At 39.9% G+C, this 20,273-nt stretch overlaps 1 protein-coding gene and 1 pseudogene across 1 annotated transcript in view; both read left to right on the forward strand.

Moving 5' to 3' along the window:
* The window catches only part of Rspry1 (ring finger and SPRY domain containing 1), an 89,018-nt gene that overhangs the window by 14,334 nt on the left and 54,411 nt on the right, over positions 1–20,273 (forward strand). The window contains exons 2-4 of the mRNA XM_045136197.1: positions 9,976–10,480; positions 16,800–16,852; positions 17,521–17,633. Coding sequence (XP_044992132.1) covers positions 10,131–10,480; positions 16,800–16,852; positions 17,521–17,633 — 516 coding nt within the window. The 5' untranslated portion in view covers positions 9,976–10,130. The remainder of the gene's footprint in view (positions 1–9,975; positions 10,481–16,799; positions 16,853–17,520; positions 17,634–20,273) is intronic.
* On the forward strand, positions 10,829–13,299 carry LOC105944922 (annotated as a pseudogene).

The raw sequence follows: 20,273 nt of genomic DNA on the forward strand, positions 1-20,273 counted from the left end.
AGGATGGGAGAGTTGTTTGATCTTAATCCCATGAGCTAATAGTGAGAAATTGATGGAAAATTTTTTAGGGATTATGGATGTTGTCTTTGTGAGTCTCTAGTTTTGCTCATTTCCATACAGTCTTTCAGCCCTGGATGATAATACCCATAAGTAGGCTACCATATGCGCTCATTATGATGCTTTATAGAGAGGAGCTGATGGGAAATCATATATGCAGCTGTTGTTTTGTGTGTATATAGTGTGGCGTGTTGCACATATATTTGTAGAGCTCCATGTGGTCATCTGTGTTTGTCTACAGGGGCTAGAGCAGAACACTGTCCCTTCTTCTCAGCACTTAAGTGAGATTTGAGTCACCACCCTCGGAAAAGAGAAGCTTCTCTAGCCAAAAGTGAGAGCTGCCATCTCCAAAAGATTGCATTCAAAATTCAAAATCTTGGTTCATATTTTTGGAAAGTAATACTAACTTTTAAAATATATTTTATTTATTTAATTAAGCAGAAAGATACAGATACACAAGGAGAATGAGCAGGCAGGGCCTCCAGCCACTGCAAATTCCACATGAATGAACCACTTTGTGCATCTCGCTTCATATGGACACTGGGGAATTGAACCCAGATTGTTAGGTTTTGCAGACAAGCGCCTTAACTGCTGAGCCCTCTGCAGCCCCAAATATTTAACATTTTTTACCTCACAAGAATTACCCTCTAGCATTTTAGATTATCCCATCATTCAGTCAGTAGGTCTTAACCTGCTGTGCTAGATTATGTGGTTAATATTATAACAGTGATTTCTAGACTTAGCTGCCATCAGAGTCACCCAAAGAGCTTTTAAGAATTTGTAGGCTTGGGCTATCCTAGACATGTGGTTTCTGGCTATTTGGAGTTACTATGAGGTGAGAACTAAGTATCTCCCTTTTGTAAAGTGTGTTAACATGTGGTGGTGGCACACGCCTTTTTTTTATTTTTATTTATTTATTTATTTATTTATTGGTTTTTTGAGGTAGGGTCTCACTCTAGCCCAAGCTGACCTAGAATTCACTATGTAGTCTCAGGGTGGCCTCGAACTCACGGTGATCCTCCTACCTCTGCCTCCCAAGTGCTGGGATTAAAGGCGTGTGCCACCACGCCCGGCCCCTCGCATGCCTTTATTTAATCCTAGCACTCAGGAGGCAGAGGTAGGAGGATCATTGTGAGTTCGAGGCCACCCTGAGACTACATAGTGAATTCTAGGTCAGCCTGGGCTAGAGTGAAACTGTACCTCGAAAAACCAATAAATCAGTAAATAATTATTTTAAATGTGTCAACAGGCTAATTATTATGATGCATAGCACCAAAACATTGCAGAGCTAGGACTTGGACCCATATCTGTCTCACTGCAAAGTCTATGGTGCTATGCTTGTGCGTATAAGTGGCCTCTGGCATCCTGTGCAAAAGCTGTAGGGAAGTATAGTGTCTTAAAACAATGGTCCTTGGAAAGTGGACCACATAATACCTTTAAAAAATTAGATAAAGGGCTGGAGAGATGGCTTAGCAGTTAAGCGTTTGCCTGTGAAGCCTAAGGACCCCGGTTCAAGGCTCGGTTCCCCAGGTCCCATGTAAGCCAGATGCACAAGGGGGCGCACGCGTCTGGAGTTCGTTTGCAGAGGCTGGAAGCCCTGGCTCGCCCATTCTCTCTCTCTCCCTCTATCTGTCTTTCTCTCTGTGTCTGTCACTCTCAAATAAATAAATTTTTTAAAAAATTAGATAAAGCTCATTTGTTTGCAGTGTAATTGTTTAGCCTGTTACCCACATAATAGTCACAGCTTCTCTCCTATGAAGTGTCATGAGTAGCTACCAAGTAAAAATTTATGTGTTTGTAGTACTGAATAACTCTGTGCCATGCCTATGAGTATGAAACTTGAGAATATGTTCATTTCAGAAATTCTTTAAGATAACTGCTTTTTTTTCCCCTTGTATGGCTCATAGGTATTCCTCTATGAAATACTTCATGGCTTCAACCACCTACTTCACAGTTGGTCTTTATAGCTAGTCTTTCTGTTTTAAAAAAAAAAAAAAAAGGGCTGGAGGGATGGCTTAGCGGTTAAGATGTTTTCCTACAAAGCCAAAGGACCCAGGTTTGATTCCTCAGGACCCACGTTAGCCAGCAGCACAAGGGGGCACATGCGTCTGGAGTTCGTTTGCAGTGGCTGGAGACCCTAGCATGCCCATTCTCTCCCCATCCCCTTTTTCTCTGTCAAATAAATAAATAAATAAAAATAAAAATTTTTAGCTCTATTTTGCCTCGCTGGATTGCATATGCTTAATAGTTGCAGCTACTTGGGAGTCTGAGGCAAGTAAATCACTTGAATACATGATTTTGAGGCCTGTCTTAGCCTGGGCAACATAGTGCAATCTGGTCTCAAAAATAAGTCATAAAACCAAACCAAAAAACTCCATTTTTTTTTCTCTGACAAAGTTATATTTGGTATATTTTTTCTGCACCAGTTAAGGAAAGTGGCTCTTTTGGAAGAAACTGACACAAAGTACACTTGATTCAGAAATAAAAAAATTAATTTTGGTCTTTTCCAAATTCAGTCAGATTCTTTTTAAAATGCCTGCATTTAAATGATACTATCCAATCACCTCAAGTTATAGTAAATAAAAATTTGTATTAAGGAGCTGGTGAAATGACTTAGTGGTTAAAGGCACTTGTTGCTGGCCCAGGTTCATTTCCCCAGCCTCCTATGTAAAGCCATACCCAAAAAGGTAATGCATGTATCTGGCATTTGTTTGGCAAAAGGTCCTGGTGTGCCCATAATACACACACACACACACACACACACACACACACGAATACATTTTTGTAATTTGCATTAATTAATTATTCTATATCCTATTTAAACAGGCTTTAGGTAAATAATTTTAGTAGAATAGAATTTAAGAATTGAGATCCTGGGCTGGAGAGATGGCTTAGCGGTTAAGGCACATACTGCAAAGACTAAGAACCCAGGTTTGATTTCCCCAGTACCCACATAAGCCAGATACACAAGGTGACCTATGTATCTGGAGTTTGTTTATAGTGGCTGGAGGCCCTGGTGCACCGATGTTCGTATTCATTCTCATTCTCTCTCTCTCTGCCTTTGTCTCCCAAATATATAAATAAAATATTTTAAAAACAAAAAATCCATTTTTAAAAAGTAAGAATTGAGATCCTTATTCACAGGCAATCTCAACATTGTTTTTTGTGAATTATTCTAAATAAATTTATATCTGTATTAAGCTGTATCCTTTAATTTTTTTAATTTATGTATTTGAGAGTGACAGACTGAGAAAGAGGCAGAAAGAGAGAGAGAGAGAGAATGGGTGCACCAGGGCTTCAAGACACTGCAAACAAACTCCAGATGCATGTGCCACCTTGTGCATCTGGCTTATGTGGATTCTGGGGAAATGAGCCTTGAACTGGGGTCCTTAGATTTCACAGGCAAGCACTTTACCGCTAAGCCATCTCTCCAGTCCCCAAGCTGTATTCTTTATAGGATCCTCTGTTCTCTCCCCATTAAGTGTCTACTTTCCTGGACTTAGGATTATCTTAACATCTCAAATTATTGTGGCTTATTTTTCAAACATGTTTATATATTTTTATTATGTTTGAGAGAGTTAAACAAAGAGAAAGAGAGTGAATATTGGGTGCACTAGTGCCTCTTGCCAGTGCAAACAAACTCCAGATGCATGCACCACTTTGTGTGTCTGGCTTTATGTGGGTACTGGGGAATTGAACCTAGGCCATCAGGCTTTGTAGGCAAGCACCTTTAACCATTGAGCCATCTGGGCAGTCCCGTGAGTTATTTTTAGTACCTGATTCTTCTCTCTTGCTCAGGTGTACCTTCCCCAGTTGAATATATTGGGTTAGATTGAATCTACTGTTTGTATCTTGTGTCTCATCCTGCTTTCCATACTGAAGCTGGGCGTAATAGAACCTGCCTTTAGTCCCAGCACTTGGGAGGCAATGGTAAGAGTATCACTGTGAGCTGGAGGCCAGCCTGGGACTGCGCGGTGAATTCCAGGTCAGCTGGGTGATGGGTGTGGAAAGACTTTGAAGTAGTAGAGAAGCTGGTGGAATCTGGTGCTCTGGCAGTATTAAGCAGTCCCAGGCTTTCACCACTGTGAGGAAGTAGTTTAGAATTAGCCTTTCCCTAGGGGATAATGCATTCCCCAAAAAGTCTCCTTGACCATTCCTTTCAACAACTTTAAAGTGTTAATAGGTTTAACCACAGATTTATTTGTATGGCAGGGGGGTTGTTTTTTTATTTTTCAAGGCAAAGTCTCACTCTAGCCCAGGCTGACCTGAAATTCACTATGTAGTTCCAGGCTGGCCTCAAACTCACATCAATCCTCCTTCCTCTGCTTACCAAATACTGGGAAAGCATGAACCACCATGCCCAGCAAGCCACAGATTTTTATAGTACAGTGGGTAAAGTATTAGGATAAGCAAGAGTAGATTTCTATACAGACTTTAAATTGATGAGGTAGTTTTGATTAAACTGGGGATGTCAAAGAATAATGTTTGTAACCTCAGATCCAAGGGAAAAACTAACGTGTAAATGCCTAATGATGGGTGTGGAAGCAGATATGTAACAGAGGTTATATTTGGAGAAGAGTGATTTTGCCCTCTAGACTTGTAGCATTTAGGGTTTTTTTTTCTTTTACACATGCATGTATGTGGTGTGTATGAGTACAAGTGTGCGTGTGCTGTGGCACATGTGTAGCAATCAGAAGACAACCTTGGGTGTCAGTGCTTGTTTGAGGAAGGGTTTCTCATTCACTGCTGCAGTCTCCAGGCTAGCTGGCCTGCAGATTGCCAGGGATTCTCCTGTGTCCTCCTGCCATCCTACTGTAGGAGTGCTGGAATTACAAATGGCACAAAACTATGTTCAGCTTTATGTGGGTTCTGGAGAATTCAAACTCAACTTGCACTTGCATGATAAGTACTTCATCCACTGAGCCACATTCCCAGCCCACCACCCTATTTTTTTTGTTATTTATTTATTTGAGAAAGGGGGATGGGGGACACACTGGATGTACCAGGGCCTCCTAGTCACTTGCAAATGAACTCCAGACACATGCACTATCTTGTGCTTGTGGGTACTGGGGGATCAAACCTGGGTCCTTTGGCTTTACAAGCAAGTGCCCTAACTGGTAAAGCCATCTCTCCAGCCCCACCACCTTATTTTTTATTTTTATTTTTGGGGAGTGTTTCTTTTTTGAAGCAGGGTTTCACTCTAGCCCAGACTGACCTAGAGCTCATGCTATAGCCCAGGCTGGCCTTGAACTCACTGCAGTACTCCTACCTCAAGACTCCTGTGTGCTAGGATTAAAGGCATACATCACCACACCCAGCAAACCACCATATTTTTTGAGAAGGGGCTCTCTCACTGAATCTAGAGTTCACCAGTTAAACTAGACTAGACAGCAAGCCCCAGAGATTGTCCTGTTTCCACCAATACCCAGCACCGGGATTACAGGCTCACACTACAGCTCCCAGCTTTATGGCCTCATAGAAATCTGGCGATCTAAACTCAGGTTCTCATGCTTGTATAGCACTTTACTGATTGAGCCATCTTCCAGACCTACATTTAAGTTTTAAAATTGAGCTGAATTCATTGCTAAAATAAAATTAGCAGATAAAAACTTTTAATGTAAGGCTGTAAGATTTCAAAGAATTGCTTTGATGCTGTAATCAGATGGGCTGCTGCCCAGTGGTCAGCCTGTCAGAAAACCTCTCATCTGAATCATTCCAACTGTGCTTTGCAATAGCTGAGAAGAGGCAGAACATTTCTTTTTGTTTGTAAGTATACTTTGAACTCATAATCCTCCTGCCTCAGCCTGATTGCTGGAATTACAGATATGTGTTCTTAAATGACACTTTTTTATCTTTTTTAGAAACCAGCATAATTTATGAAATCAATAGAAATTTTTACCAGGAAAACCTTTCAACTGGGTTGCTGCTACTGCTGCTGTTACTATTTTGAAGCAGGGTTTCTCTGTAGCCCAGGCTGATCTGGAACTCATGCTATAGCCCCAGCTGGCCCCAAACTCACAGTGATCCTCGTACCTCAGCCTCCTGAGTGCTGGATTAAAGGTGTATGCCGCCACAACTGGTTCCTTTCAACTATTTTAAAAAGTTATTTAGGTTTCTGTCTCCTCTGACCTTTTAAACATTGAGGTCTCTTGTTTATGTGCCCTCCAGAGGGAATTGTACATTGTTCTTCACAGTAATGTGACTGTCATTTGCTTCAACTTTTTGCTGGTTTAGAATGTTATCTGTTAAAAAGCTATTTTCAGGACTGGAGAGATGGCTTAGCATCCTGCCTGCAAAGCCTAAGGATTCATGTTTGACTTTCCAGATCCTACGTAAGCTAAATGCACAGTGACGCAAGCATACAAGGTCACACATGTGCACAGGGTGGCACATGTGTCTGGAGTTCAATTGCAGTGACTGTAGACCTTACACACCAATATTCATCTCCCCCACATACACACACATATATATATAAAAAAAAGGCAGCCTGTTGGGCTTGCCTCAAAAGAAAAAGTGCTTGCTTGTAAAGCCTGATGGCCCAGCTTTGACTCCCCAGTGCCCACATGAAGCACAGGGTGGTACATATGTATCTGGAGTTCATTTGCTACAGTAGCAGGAAGCCCTGGTGTACCCATCCATTCCTCTCTCTCCTTCTCTTTCCCCCTCCCCTTCCTTCCCTTTCTCCATCCTTTCTCCCCTTGCAAATAATAAAGAGGTGTGTGTGTGTATTTATAAATTTTTTTTTTTTTTTTTTTTGGTTTTTCAAGGTAGGATTTCATTCTAGTCCAGGCTGACCTGGAATTCACTATGTAGTCTCAGGGTGACCTCGAACTCAAGGCGATCCTCCTATCTCTGCCTCCCGAGTGCTGGGGTTAAAGGCATGCACCACCACACCTGGCTACAACTTCCAAATTTTAAAGACAGCCAAGCTGGTTTGAGGGAATCAAAAATATGTGTGGTATTACTTGGTTAAGCCACTGCTGTCTTGATAGTCTTGGGTCACATAATGTGTCTGTTCCCACTCCTTTCTCCTCTTTGGTTCTATTTCTTCCCATTCCTTTACTTCCCCTTTATAGCAAATTGCATGTGTGTGTGCGTGCATGGGTAAAAATTTCTTATGTACATGTTCTCTTTTTCCTGTTTTTCTCATGAATAGTAAACTGGGAAAATACTGAAAGTAATTTGCTATGAATCTATACAGATTAATGCAAGTCATTTTCTTCTTCTAATTCCACTAAATCTAAATTTTATTTATATGTAATACTGCACCAGTACTCAGAATATGAAAAATTAGTTGTAAATAGCTAAATGCTTAATATAGACTATACATTATTTATTGCTTATCCTTTTTGTTTATTTTTATTTATTTTAGTTTTTTCAAGGGAGGGTCTCACTCTACCCTAGGCTGACCTGTACATAGCCTTGAACTCTCAGCAGTTCTCCTACATCTGCCTCTTGAGTGCTGGGATTAAAGGCATGTGCCACCATGCCCAGCTTGTTTAATTTTATTTATTTGGTGGGTGTGTGGGTGGGTGTGTAAACATGTCACAGCCTCTTGCCACTTTAAACAAACACCATGTTCTTATACTACTTTTTGTGTCTAGCTTACAGGGGTGGCTTGGGAATTGAACCCGAACCAGCAGACTGCACAAGCAAACGACTAGCCTCTGAGCCATCTCCCCAGCCCCTCATTGTTCTTTATGTCTCCTAGTCTCCAGATGTTTGCTTGTTTTGTTGTTGGGGGTATTTTGTTTTGTTTTGACTTTTTACTACTAGCCCTTTATCCATCTCCTACTTCCATATCTTCTTTCCAGAACCTAACCTTGTTCTTTGCTCAGTGAAGAGCATATCATTTGGTTTTATGATGATAAGCATATTGTGTGGGATGATCTGTCTGTGGATTCCTGGAGGCCAGAACTGTGCCTTCTGTCTTTATCTTCCTCCTGTTGGTCTAGTGCTTAGCACAAGGTGCTTTGTGTTTTCATTCATAGGTGATCAATGTGTTTTACTCTTAATTCTCTACTTTGTAGCAACAAACTAGTTGATTACTGTTGAAAATGTAACTTTGCAACATAAGTTCATATTTCTCAAAAGAGGGTTTTGCTTACCTAGCAGGAAAACTATGGGCACTCCTTTGGGAAGTCACTGTTGTTTCAGTCATTTAAGAGAAACACTATCAATTGGGCATGGTGGCACACACCTTTAATCCCAGGGGGAGGCAGAGGTAGGAGGATCACCATGAGTTCAAGGCCACCCTGAAACTACATAGTGAATTCCAGGTCAGCCTGAGCTAGAGTGAGACCCTACCTCTAAAAAAGAGAGAGAGAAACCCCATCACTTTTTTTTGTTGTTGTTGTTATGAGATAGGTGCTATGGCATTTGTATCAAAACTTCTTCAACAGTAGATATCTTTGTGAGGGCTTGCTGGTACACACTTAATCACAACACTGGAGAGGCAGAGGTAGGAGGATCTCTGTAAGTTCAAAGCCACCCTGAGACTACATAATGAATTCTAGGTCAGCCTGGGCTAGGGAGAGACCCTACCTCAAAAAACAAAAAAAAGATACCTGTAATGAGATATTTTATTTGGGGGATGAAGAGAGAGCTCAGTGGTTAAAGGCATTTGCTTTATAAAGCCTTCCAGCCCAGGTTTGATTCCCCATTACCCACATAAAGCCAGATGGACAAAGTGACACACCTAGAGGCCCTAGTGCACCAATGTTCTCGTTTTCTATCTCTCAAATATATATATATAAATTTTTCCTACTATTTTATTTATTTGAGAACAGAGAGAGAGAAAAAGAGAGGCCAACAGAGAAAATGGGTACACCAAGGCCTTAGCTACTGTAAATGAACTCCAGATGGATGTGCCACTATGTGCATGTGGCTTTAAATAAGTACTGGGAAATCAAACCCTGGTTGGTAGACTCTTCAGGCAAGTGCCTTAACCACTGAGCAATCTTTCTAGCCCCTCAAATATATTTCTAAAATGATATTTTATTTGAAATACATGTCATGTGTTTAAATGAAGGAAACTGTCTCTTTATTATAAAAGGAGCCTTTGGGGCTGAAGAGATGGCTTAGTTGTTAAGGCACTTTCCTGCAAAGCCACAGGAACCCAGGTTCTATTCCCCAGAACCCAGGTAATCCAGATGCACAAGGCACATGTGTCTGAAGTTTGTTTGCAGTGGTTAGAGGCCCTGGCATGTCCATTCTTTCTCTACCTGCCTCTCACAAATAAACAAAAATAAAAATATTTTTTAAAATGTTATAAGGAGCCTTTGAATTTTACACATTTGTGTAATGTTTGGGCTTTTTTTGTTGTTGTTTTGCTTTGTTTTGTTTTGGTTTGGTTTGGTTTTGGTTTTTTGAGGTAGAGTCTCACTGTAGCTCAGGCTGTCCTGGAATTACTATGTAGTCTCAGGGTGGCCTCAAACTCATGGAGATCCTTCTACCTCTGCCTCCCAAGTGCTGGGATTAAAGGTGTGTACCACCATGTCTAGCCATATATAGATTTTAAACATTAATTTGACTCCTTTGGTTTACAAGGATATGATTTAATAATCAATTTTATCATATAATGGTAAAGAGGAATAATTAGTAGTTCTGTTATCCAAAGATATGTCTATATTGGAAACAAAAATAACCAAGGGTGAGCTGGGTATGGTGGTACATACCTTTGATCCCAGCAGTAGCAGGGATAAGAGGATTACTAGGAGTTCAAGGCCAGCCTGGGACTGCAGAGTGGGTTCCAGGTCAGCCTAGGCTAGAGTGGGACCCTACCTTGAGGAAAAAAAAAAAAAAAAAAGATTCTTCATTGTAGCCTGAATGCCTATAAAATCAAACTAGGAAAATTTGAGTGATTCAGGGGCAAAAAATCTTTCCTTGATTTTCCTTTTCTTTTCCTCTTTCCTGTAGAACTACCAGTGGATGACCAGGATTTCCAGTAGCTGATAATGTTGGAAATCAGCTGTGCAACTTTCTCTCTCATTTTCTTGTTAAAAACAAACAAAATGAAAGTTCCTCAAGCTCACATTATGAAAACAGAACTTGGGAAACTGAAAACTATCTAAATGATTGTCTTTGGTTGGGCCGTGTTCTTAGCAAGCAGAAGCCTTGGCCAAGGTCTGCTGTTGACTCTAGAGGAGCACATAACCCATCTCTTGGGCACTAGTGGTGCCACCGCTACCATGGGTAATTCCTGCATCTGCCGAGATGACAGTGGAGCGGAAGACAGTGTTGATGCCCACCAGCAGCAGGCTGAGAACAGTGCAGTTCCCACTGCGGACACTAGGAGCCAACCTCGGGACCCTGTTCGGCCTCCAAGGAGGGGCCGAGGACCACATGAGCCAAGGAGAAAGAAACAAAATGTGGATGGGCTAGTGCTGGACACACTAGCAGTAATACGGACTCTTGTAGATAAGTAAGTATCTGACTTACTGTCACCTCCAGTATAATGGAAAGCTTTCTGCCCAGAACCATGACTTCTGAACAGCTTCCATTCATTCATTTACAATGTATTTGCTAACCTGTATGCTTACACACAAAGAAAGAATATTTACATCTTCTCTGATGGCAGAGTAAATTACAAGGTTTGAAGTATTTACTGGCTATCATCTACTCCTGTCTGGAAATGTCTAAACAGTTTGGTACCTTAAAACTATGATTTTTATTAGGAAGAACTATGGAGTTAATTTGTGTTCCTGGCTATAGTAGGACATTGTTTCTTGTGCTTGCTAGTCTATTCAAGATCAGTAGTCTTACCAAGAGCATGGCTACATGCAGCTTCTGTTGGCAATTAAAGACAGTGGTCAAGGAGAGCTTGCTCTTCCTCAGTTTTAATATTTCTTACTTGGGTTCTTTAGATTCATTTGAGGAGATTGTCAGTTGAAACCACAGGGCACCCTGGGCCTGTGTTGTCTTTCCCCTGCTTATCTAACTGAGAACAAAAATACTAGATTGAATGACAATGAAATTGGAGGTTCTTGTTCAAATTGGAAAAAAAAAAATTTAAGGTCGTTTGGTAAGGGCATAAATTTTAGAACCATGACAGATCTGGGTTCAGATTCTACTTTGTAGTGCATGACATTGGGCAAAATATTTCTGTAACCCTCAGATTCTTCATCTGTACGTGGAAACAATACTTTTCTTACAAGATTTCTTACAAGAGCCGAGCCCGAGCCCATGGTGGTGCACGCCTTTAATCCCAGAGATAGGAGGAGTTCAAGGCCACCCTGAGATTACATAGTAAATTCCAGGTCAGCTTTGGCTAGAGCAAGACCCTACCTCAAAAAAAAAAAAAAGATTTCTTACAAGGAAATGTATGTTAAACATGTACTAGAATGCTTTGTACAAAAAATTGTCCAATGGAGCCGGATGTGGAGGCACACATCTTTAATCCCAGCATTTGGGAGGCAGAGGTAAGAGGATCACTGTGAGTTTGAGGTTGGACTGCAGAGTGAGTTTCAGGTCAGCCTGGGCTAGAGTGAGACCTTACCTTGGGGGAAAAAAAAATTGCCCAATAGATGGTTGTAATTTTTTTTACATATGTGTTTATATATGTGTGTGAGAGAGGTGGGGGTATCAGTTTTTTGGGCATGTGTATATAGTGTGTGGTATGTAATATGATGTATGTGTAGTGTATATGCATGTTTGTACAGATGCACATACCCTATGTACATGCAGGCAGAGGCTTGCAAGGAACATCAGGTGTTCTCCTTTTACTCTTTTGCCTGCTTCCTTGAGACAGTCTTTCATTCAACCTACAGCAGCTGTTTTCATTGTTTTTTGTTTGTTTGTTTGCTTGATTGTTTGTGTTTTATTTTAGTCTGAAAGCCCCAGCAATTCTGTTATCTCTACCCTCAACAGGGCTGGGATTACAGATGTTGGCTTTAAAGGCTTTTTTTTTTTTTTTTTTTTGCTTTGTCCTGCTAAAAAGTGTGTATTTAATAATCATGCCAATAAATTTGTAACAAAAACATTGCATACCTACATATACAAAGAAATCCTTAGAGCTGTATTAGACTCTTCCAATAATACTAGAATATTTGTTAGTCTTCAGTAATAATAATTTTTTGGGTTGCAGGATATATGTCAGTGGTTAGAACACTTGTCTAGCACCCACAAAGCTTTAGGTTCAGTCCTTAGTAACACACATATACTCACACAAAGAAAGAATTAACAGAATGTCTTTTTGACTGGGAAGATGACTCGGTGGTTAAAGATGCTTGCTTGCAAAGCCTGCAAGTCCAAGTTCAATTCCCCAGGACACACATAAAGCCAGATAAAGTGATGCATGCTTCTTTTTGTTGTTGCAGTGGCAGGAGACTCTGGCATGCCCATATTCCTTCCTTCATTCATCTTCTCTCTCTTAAATGAAAATATTTAAGAAAACAAATCTTTTAAAAACTTCTTGGCTGGAGAGATGGCTTAGTGGTTAAGGCACTTGCCTGCAAAGCCTGAAGACTTAAGTTCAGTTCCCCAGTACCCACATAAAGCCAGATGCTCAAGGTGGTGCCTGCATCTGGAGTTCATTTGCAGCGGCTGGAGGCCCTGATGTGCCTTTCCCTCCCTCTCAAATAAATAAAAAAAATTTAAATTTCTTTCATTACCATGTAATTAAAATGAAAAGTTTATTATCATGTAATTAAAATGAAAGTTTCATCTTTCGGCTCAGAGAAGGCTAAGGTGCAACTTTCTTCAATTGTCCCAAATCCGGGTTCATCCAACACCAGCCACTTCCACCATGCTGCCTTGTTTGACCCCAACGAGATCAAAGTGGTGTACCTCAGGTGCACCAGAGGCGAGGTTGGCGCCACATCTGCCCTGGCCCCCAAGATTGGTCCCCTGGGTCTGTCTCCAAAAAAGGTTGGTGATGATATCACCAAGGCAGCCAGAGATTGGAAGGGTCTGAGGACTACAGTGAAGCTGACCATTCAGAACAGACGGGATCAAATTGAAGTGGTGCCTTCTGCTTCTGCCCTGATCATCAAAGCCCTCAAGGAGCCACCAAGAGACAGAAAGAAGCAGAAAAACATTAAACACAGTGGGAATATTTCTTTCAATGAGATTGTCAACATTGCCTGACAGATGCACCACCAGTCTATGGCCAGAGAACTTTCTGGAACCATCAAAGAGATCCTGGGCACTGCACAGTCTGTGGGATGTAATGTGGATGGCCGCCACCCACATTATATCATAGACAACATTAACAGTGGTGCAGTGGAATGCCCAGCTAGCTAAGAAGCATAAGAAAGAATATATTTCAATAAAAGATCAATAGAAAAATAAAATAAAATAAAATAAAAAGTTATCCTTTCCAAAGCAGGAAGTAAACCACAAACAATGCTAAATTAATCCCATTGGGGAAGCAGGTGCCGAATATACTTATTTTTGAAAATCGGTGATTAAGGAACAGAAACAAAGTAAGAGCCTTATTTCCAAGTTTCAGAAAAATACTACAAATTAATAGTGACCTTGCTGATAAAGCTCATAAGTAACTTCCATGAGGCAAATGATGTACATTTGAATATGAAGAAACATACCATAAGCTTCTTTTATAGAATAATAACTATAACTTCTAATAATGAAAAAATAAAGCAAATGTGTACATGTTGGTAAAGATAATGGCAGAACAATGCAGAGAGTTTATGAACATGGAAGCATACAGCTTAATCTAATTAGGATTGAATGCGTACTAGATAAATGATCTATAGCTCCAGCCCTTTTTGCATTATTTTTAAATTTTTATGTTTAAAGTTTATTTATTTGCATGCTGCAGGAGGAAGGAGAGAGACAGAAAATGAGAATGGACATTCCAGGGCCTCTTGCTGTTACAAACAAATTCCAGGTGCATGCTCTATTTGGTGCATCTAGCTGTATGTGGGTCCTGGGGAATCAAACCCAGGCTATTAGACTTTGCAAGTAAGCACATTTAACTGTTGAGCCATCACTTCAGCCCCACTTTTTAAATTTTTGAGACAGGGTCTCACTAAGTTGCCCAGGTTAGCCTTGAGCTCTGTCTTTTGCCCTTATAGGCCTGTGCTACCAGACCTTGCTTTATAGGTTGAATTTTAGAAAGTCCTTGACAAGTAGAATTTTATAACTTACAGGGTTTAATAGTGTTGGGGCTGGGGAGATAGTTCAGTGGTTAAAGGTACTTGTTGCAAAGCCTGACAGTCTGGGCTCAATTCCCCAAATAAGGCCAAATGAACTATGTGGCTCATGCATCTGGAGTTTGTTTTCAGTGGCAGGAGGCCCTAGTGTGTGCATACTTGTGTGTTTGTACACTGCCAGGCATGGGGAGCATGCCTTTTACTCCAGCACTGTGGAGGCAGAGTTAGGATGATTGCCATGAGTTAAAGGACAGCCAGGAGCTACAGAGTTAAGTTCCAGGTCAGCCATAGCTTGAGTAAGACCCTGCCTCAAAAAAGAAAAAAAAAAGTATAGAATTGTTAAAAGCAAATATGAAAAATAGGACAGATAGGCTTAGCAAGAATATCCTAAATCTGTTATGTTATTAAATGGTTTGTATTTAAACCTCTCCTCTCTTTTTAAAATTTTATTAAAAAAAAAAAAAAAGCCAGGCATGTTGGCGCACGCCTTTAATCCCAGCACTCGGGAGGCAGAGGTAGGAGGATCGCCGTGAGTTCGAGACCACCATGAGACTCCATAGTGAATTCCAGGTCAGCCTGGGCTAGAGTGAGACCCTACCTCGAAACAAAAAAGTTATTGTTTGCAAGAAGAGAGCAGTGCAGCTGTTTTCTTGGCTAGGAGAGCTACATCAATCTTTTCCCTTCATTGAAATAAAATTTTGTTGTTACTGCTATTGCTGCTGTCCAGTTTCAGTCCTGTGTACTTTAGTCCTATGTACTAATGCCATGTGTTCAATTCTGTATCTGTTTCATAGAGCGTTTATCTTCTTTGAGTGTAGGTGTGTGGAGGGGAGGGGTGTCATTTGTATACTTCCATGTAGAATTGCAGTACTCCTGCTCCTTGATGGTTGTTGGCTCTGTTGTATTGTTTTTCTCCCTTAATTGCATTCTCCTTTCCGTCACCTACTTCCTAATGTCAGTAGGTAACCATTTCAAGTTAAAATAAGATTTTCTAGTTTGTTACCTTATGTTTGCTTATGTCAACTTGGGAAGAATGTCTTTAGAGATTTGTGTATGGGTTTTAACTTTAACATACTGATTTAATTCTATAAGCCTTTGTTTTTTTAGCTTCTCTCAATATTAGGTTTGGAACCTCTTTTTTCTACATATAAACCTAGAACTGCTTCTGACTGCTACAGAGTATTCCATTGTATGCCTGAAAGTACTCTATTTAGTTATCTTTTCATCCAGCAACAGCCACTTAGATTATTGCCAAATTTTGTTGCTGTAAATAATCATGTGGTGAATAGTGAGGATGTGCATCAATTTAGAGACATATGCAGGAGTTTCTCTGAAAATGTGGAGTAAGTGCATATTAAATTTCATTATTGCCAGGTTTTTCTTTGGAAATATATTCAACAATCATATTGTTTTTTAAATTTTTTTTTTTCTTTTGCGACAGGGTCTGTCTTTGTAGCCCTGGCTGTCCTTGAACTCAGGATCCCTCTGTCTCAGATTTCCTAGTGCTGGAATTATAAACTAGTGCCACCATGCCCAGCCTGAAATACCTTTTAAAATAATAATTCCACCTTCTTATGTAAGGACACAGGATATGCAAACAGCTGCACCTACTGAGTACCTAATGATAAACTTAGTAATTTTCATATCATAAAGTTGTTCTAAAGATTAAATGATTTAAGACAATGTTTTTATAGGTTTTTCCATAGCAGAAATCCAGCATTTGTAAATCAAAAGAAAAAGTGGTGAGTCTTCAAGCAGTTAGAATTATTGCTTCATAGAAAATATTTCAATATAGAAGCATCTCTTTAGAACTTCTTGTATTAAAGAGTGAAAAATCAGTCATGTCATATAATGCCATTTTAGAGACGTCTCTTACTCGTTTTCTTAATATCTTTTTTTTTTTTTTGGTTTTTTGAGATAGGGTCTCACTCTGGTCCAGGCTGACCTGGAATTAACTATGTAGTCTCAGGGTGGCCTTGAACTCTCGGCGATCCTCCTACCTCTACCTCCCAAGTGCTGGGAATAAAGGCATGAGCCATCATGCCTGGCTTTAATATTTTTTTGAGTTTAAGCTCTTGTTTCTCTAAGTCCCTCAGTTGGTATTGCCATTACCCATCCTGGCATCTCTTTGAGGTAAGTATGAGGAAAATAGTGTTGGCCTTCTTGCATATCTCAGTTGGCATTGGCCCTTTAGAAGTAAAGCTAAGAACTGGGCGTGGTCCTACACATCTTTAATCCCAGCACTCCCTAGGCAGAGGTAGGAGGATCACTGTGAGTTCAAGGTCACCTTGGGTGAGAGTGAGTCCCTACCTCAAAAAAAATAATACTAATAAATAAAGCTATGAGACCTTGGTCCCCAGTTTTAGTCCTGTGCTTTTACCTCAGACCACACAGTGGGCTGTGCATGTCACCATCTACCCATTGTGCTTATGGGCCATCGCAGATAGTGATGGTGAAAATGGACAAATATGGTATCCATTTGTCCTTTCAGCTCTGATTGTCTGTCTCTTCTGTCTTGTTCCCTACATTCATTCATGTTGATTTCTTTCTACTTTATACTTCCAGTTTGAATTTTTATTTGGAATTACTGTTTCTTCAAATTTAATGTATTGAATGTTTGTTTTTCAGTGATCAGGAACCTCCCTATTCAATGATTACATTACATGAAATGGCAGAAACAGGTATTTTTAAAGTTTTATTTTAATACTTCTTAATGGATTAACAATAATGAAGAACCATATGGATTCTTTCTTTAAAGATAAAAGATTACAGAAATGCCCATACATAATGATTAAAAAAAAAAAAGCCCTGGGTGTATGGAAATCTCCTTGTAAATGTGTAATAGGCACCATGTATTGTATCCTGACTATTTAACTGAACACCTTAGTGATGATTTTATCTCATTTCAAATTATGAAAGAATTTTCTTTTCATTGACCAATCTTTGACTATACCTGTTCTAGAATAGAGAAGATAGATTTTTATCCCCCACCATTCTAAGTAATCATTCTGAAAATATAACTAGCTGCTGCATATGCTTAGTTTATTCAGTTAAGTCCTATATATTAAGTAAGATGCTGAAAGCTCTTTTACTCATAATTTGAGACTCAAGGTCTTAGCTTAAATTTTCTCCAATAAAGATACTCCTGAGTCACCAGATGCCTCTAACAGGAGTTTCACTACATCATGATGATTGAACATTGATTAGTAGGAACATCCCAATTAGTAATTCCTTAAAAACTGGAGGATGATGGCCAGAAGGATTTCTGTATTAATGTATAGTCCTCTTGTGTGTTTTTACATTCTGAAAATAGTGACTCCATTATATAATCTTCTTGATTTGCCCTTAGATGAAGGATGGTTGGATGTTGTCCAGTCTTTAATTAGAGTTATTCCATTGGAAGATCCATTGGGACCAGCTGTTATCACATTGTTACTAGATGAATGTCCATTGCCCACTAAAGTAAGTTTATACTCATCTTTTCTGCATCTTTCATCTGTGTTATCTGTGCACAGGATGAATGTCCACAAAGGAGATTTGATAAAATGCATTTCCTCTTTACACATTTGCTATGATTTATCTAGTATCACTATGTAAAATGGTTTATTAAAGAATTGCTATACTCTATCAGTAGCATACTATAGGGTTTTAGTTTCATTTTTTAATGTTTAAAGTAGAAGTATTTATATCTTCAACGACAATCTTTGTCTGGAAACTTTAAAAGAGAATGAGATGATTTTATCTCTGAGCAACTTCCTCATAACAAAGGTTTTCTATTAAAAGAGAAAAGTATGTACTGAAAAGCACTTTTGAGTCCTACTCATTCATGCTAGAGATTTGTATTACCTCTTATATTTCCTCTAAGTATGTTTTACTTAGAATAAAAACATTAAAACTTTCAATGCCTTAGTCTGTGTGTTCTACAGATACCCGCCCACCCTTTTTCTTAAAATTTGGATTCTAGCACCTTTTATTTTTCTGTGTGAGCCTTGGAAGTTTGGACTCTGCTGGGCTGGAGAGATGGCTTAGCAGTTAAGGCACTTGTCTGCAAAGCCAAAGGACCCAGGTACAATTCCCTGGCACCCATGTAATCCAGATATACAAGGTGGTGCATTTATCTGTGGTTTCTTTGCAATGGCTAGAGGCCCTGCCATGCCCATTCTCTCCCTTTCCCTCTCCCCCCCTTCTCACCTCCCTTAAACAATTTTTTTAAAAGAGAAATCCTTGGGCTCTGTACAGGATAACATTATAGGCAAACAGATAAGTCTTTAGCCTATTTACTGGTGGACCGGGCTTTGCCTAAAATTATAGAGATTTCCATTTTAATTTGCCTTAAAACCTCTATTGGGCCAGGCATCGTGGTGCACACCTTTAATCCCAGCACTTCAGAGGCAGAGAGGTAGGAAGACCACTGTGAGACTACATAGTGAATTCCAGGTCAGCATGGGCAAGACTCTTACCTCAAGAAACAAAAAAAACAAAAAAAAAAAAAAAAGAAATTGTTAGGATTTGTTCTTACACAGTAAAACTGTTTGAGAACCAGCATGGGCTACAGAAAACCTTGTCTTAAAAAAAAAAAAAAAAAAAAAAGCAAGGATTGGAGAAATGGCTTAACAGCTAAGGTGCTTGCCTGCAAAGCCTAGGAACCCAGTTTGATTCCCCAGTACCCATATAGGCCAGAGGCACATGGTGGCACATGCATCTGGAGTTTGTTTGCAGTGACTAGAGGTGCTGGCATGTCCATTCTCTCTCTTTGTCTCTCTCTCTATGTATATAATAAATATATAAATAAAAGTAAAAATTTTAAAGACAATTTATAAAAGGCAAAAGAATAAATAAGAGGCTGGAGCAGTGGCTCAACAGTTAAAGGTACTTTCTTGCAAAGCCTGATGGCCTGAGTTCAGTTTTCCAGTACCCCCATAAAGCCAGGTATGCAAAGTAGCACATACATCTGGAGTTCATTTTCAGTGCAGGAAGCCCTGTTGCACCCACCCATTCTCTCTCTGTCTCTCTCAAATAAGTACAATTTTTTAAATAACAAATAGGGATGGAGAGATGGTTCATCAGTTAAGATGCTTGCCCATAAAGCTAATGATCCAAGTTTGACTCCCCAGTACCCCTTTAAAGCCAGATGTACAAGGCATATGTGTCTAGAGTTTGTTTGCAGTGCCTAGAGGCCCTGCCCCATTCATATTCTCTCCCTTTCTGCAGGGGACGAGGGGTGGGTACACTTTTAATCTTAGAACTCAGGAGGTTAAAGTAGGAGGATTATAGTGAGTTTGGGGCTAGCCTGAGATTAATTCCAGGTCGGCCTGGGCTAAAGCAAGACCCTACCTCAAAAAAACAAAATAATAATAACCACCAACAACTACTTCAGACTACCTTTTTACTTAATATCACTAGGTCCCAATGTTAATACTTTTGGGTTGTTATTTTCTTGTTTGTTTTGTTTTGAGGCTGTTTTCAGACAGGGTCTCAGCTATGTATGTTTTGTTTATTTTGGGGACTCGATCTTGTTGTGTAGCTCAGGCTGACCTTAAACTCATTATGTAGACCAGTCTAGCTTTGAACTCAAAATTTTCCTGCCTCAGCCTCTTATGTGCTCATATTTCAGGTATATGCCCCATGGCAGGGTTAATATCATTAATCATAGGGACATTTGAATGGGTTCAGTAATAGTATATATCATAAGCCAGGCATGATGGCACATACCTGTAATCCTAGCACTCAGGAGACTGAGGCAAGAGGATTGCCATGAGTCCAAGGCCTGTCTGGGCTATAGAGCAAGATCCTGGCTCAAAACAACAACAACAAAAGAGAGAGAGAGAGAGATTATAGTATATATTTGATACAACTGGTACACTTTGAATGAGGTAGAATGTAGCAGTTCATGTGAGGAAACTTTTAGGCTGGTATTCCCCATCATGGGAGTCATTTATATAGTTTGTAGTATGTGTGTGTTTGCTTGCTTGCTTGCTTGCTTGTGGCAGGATCTCATATAACCCAGGCTGTTCCTCAAATTCACTATGTACTTAAATCTTAACTCCTGATCCTCCTTGCCTCAGCTTCCCAAGTGCTAGGATTATTGGTATGTGTCACAAG

The sequence above is a fragment of the Jaculus jaculus genome, chromosome 1 (genome assembly GCF_020740685.1).
Source record: "Jaculus jaculus isolate mJacJac1 chromosome 1, mJacJac1.mat.Y.cur, whole genome shotgun sequence".
NCBI classification, from domain to species: Eukaryota; Metazoa; Chordata; class Mammalia; order Rodentia; family Dipodidae; genus Jaculus; species Jaculus jaculus.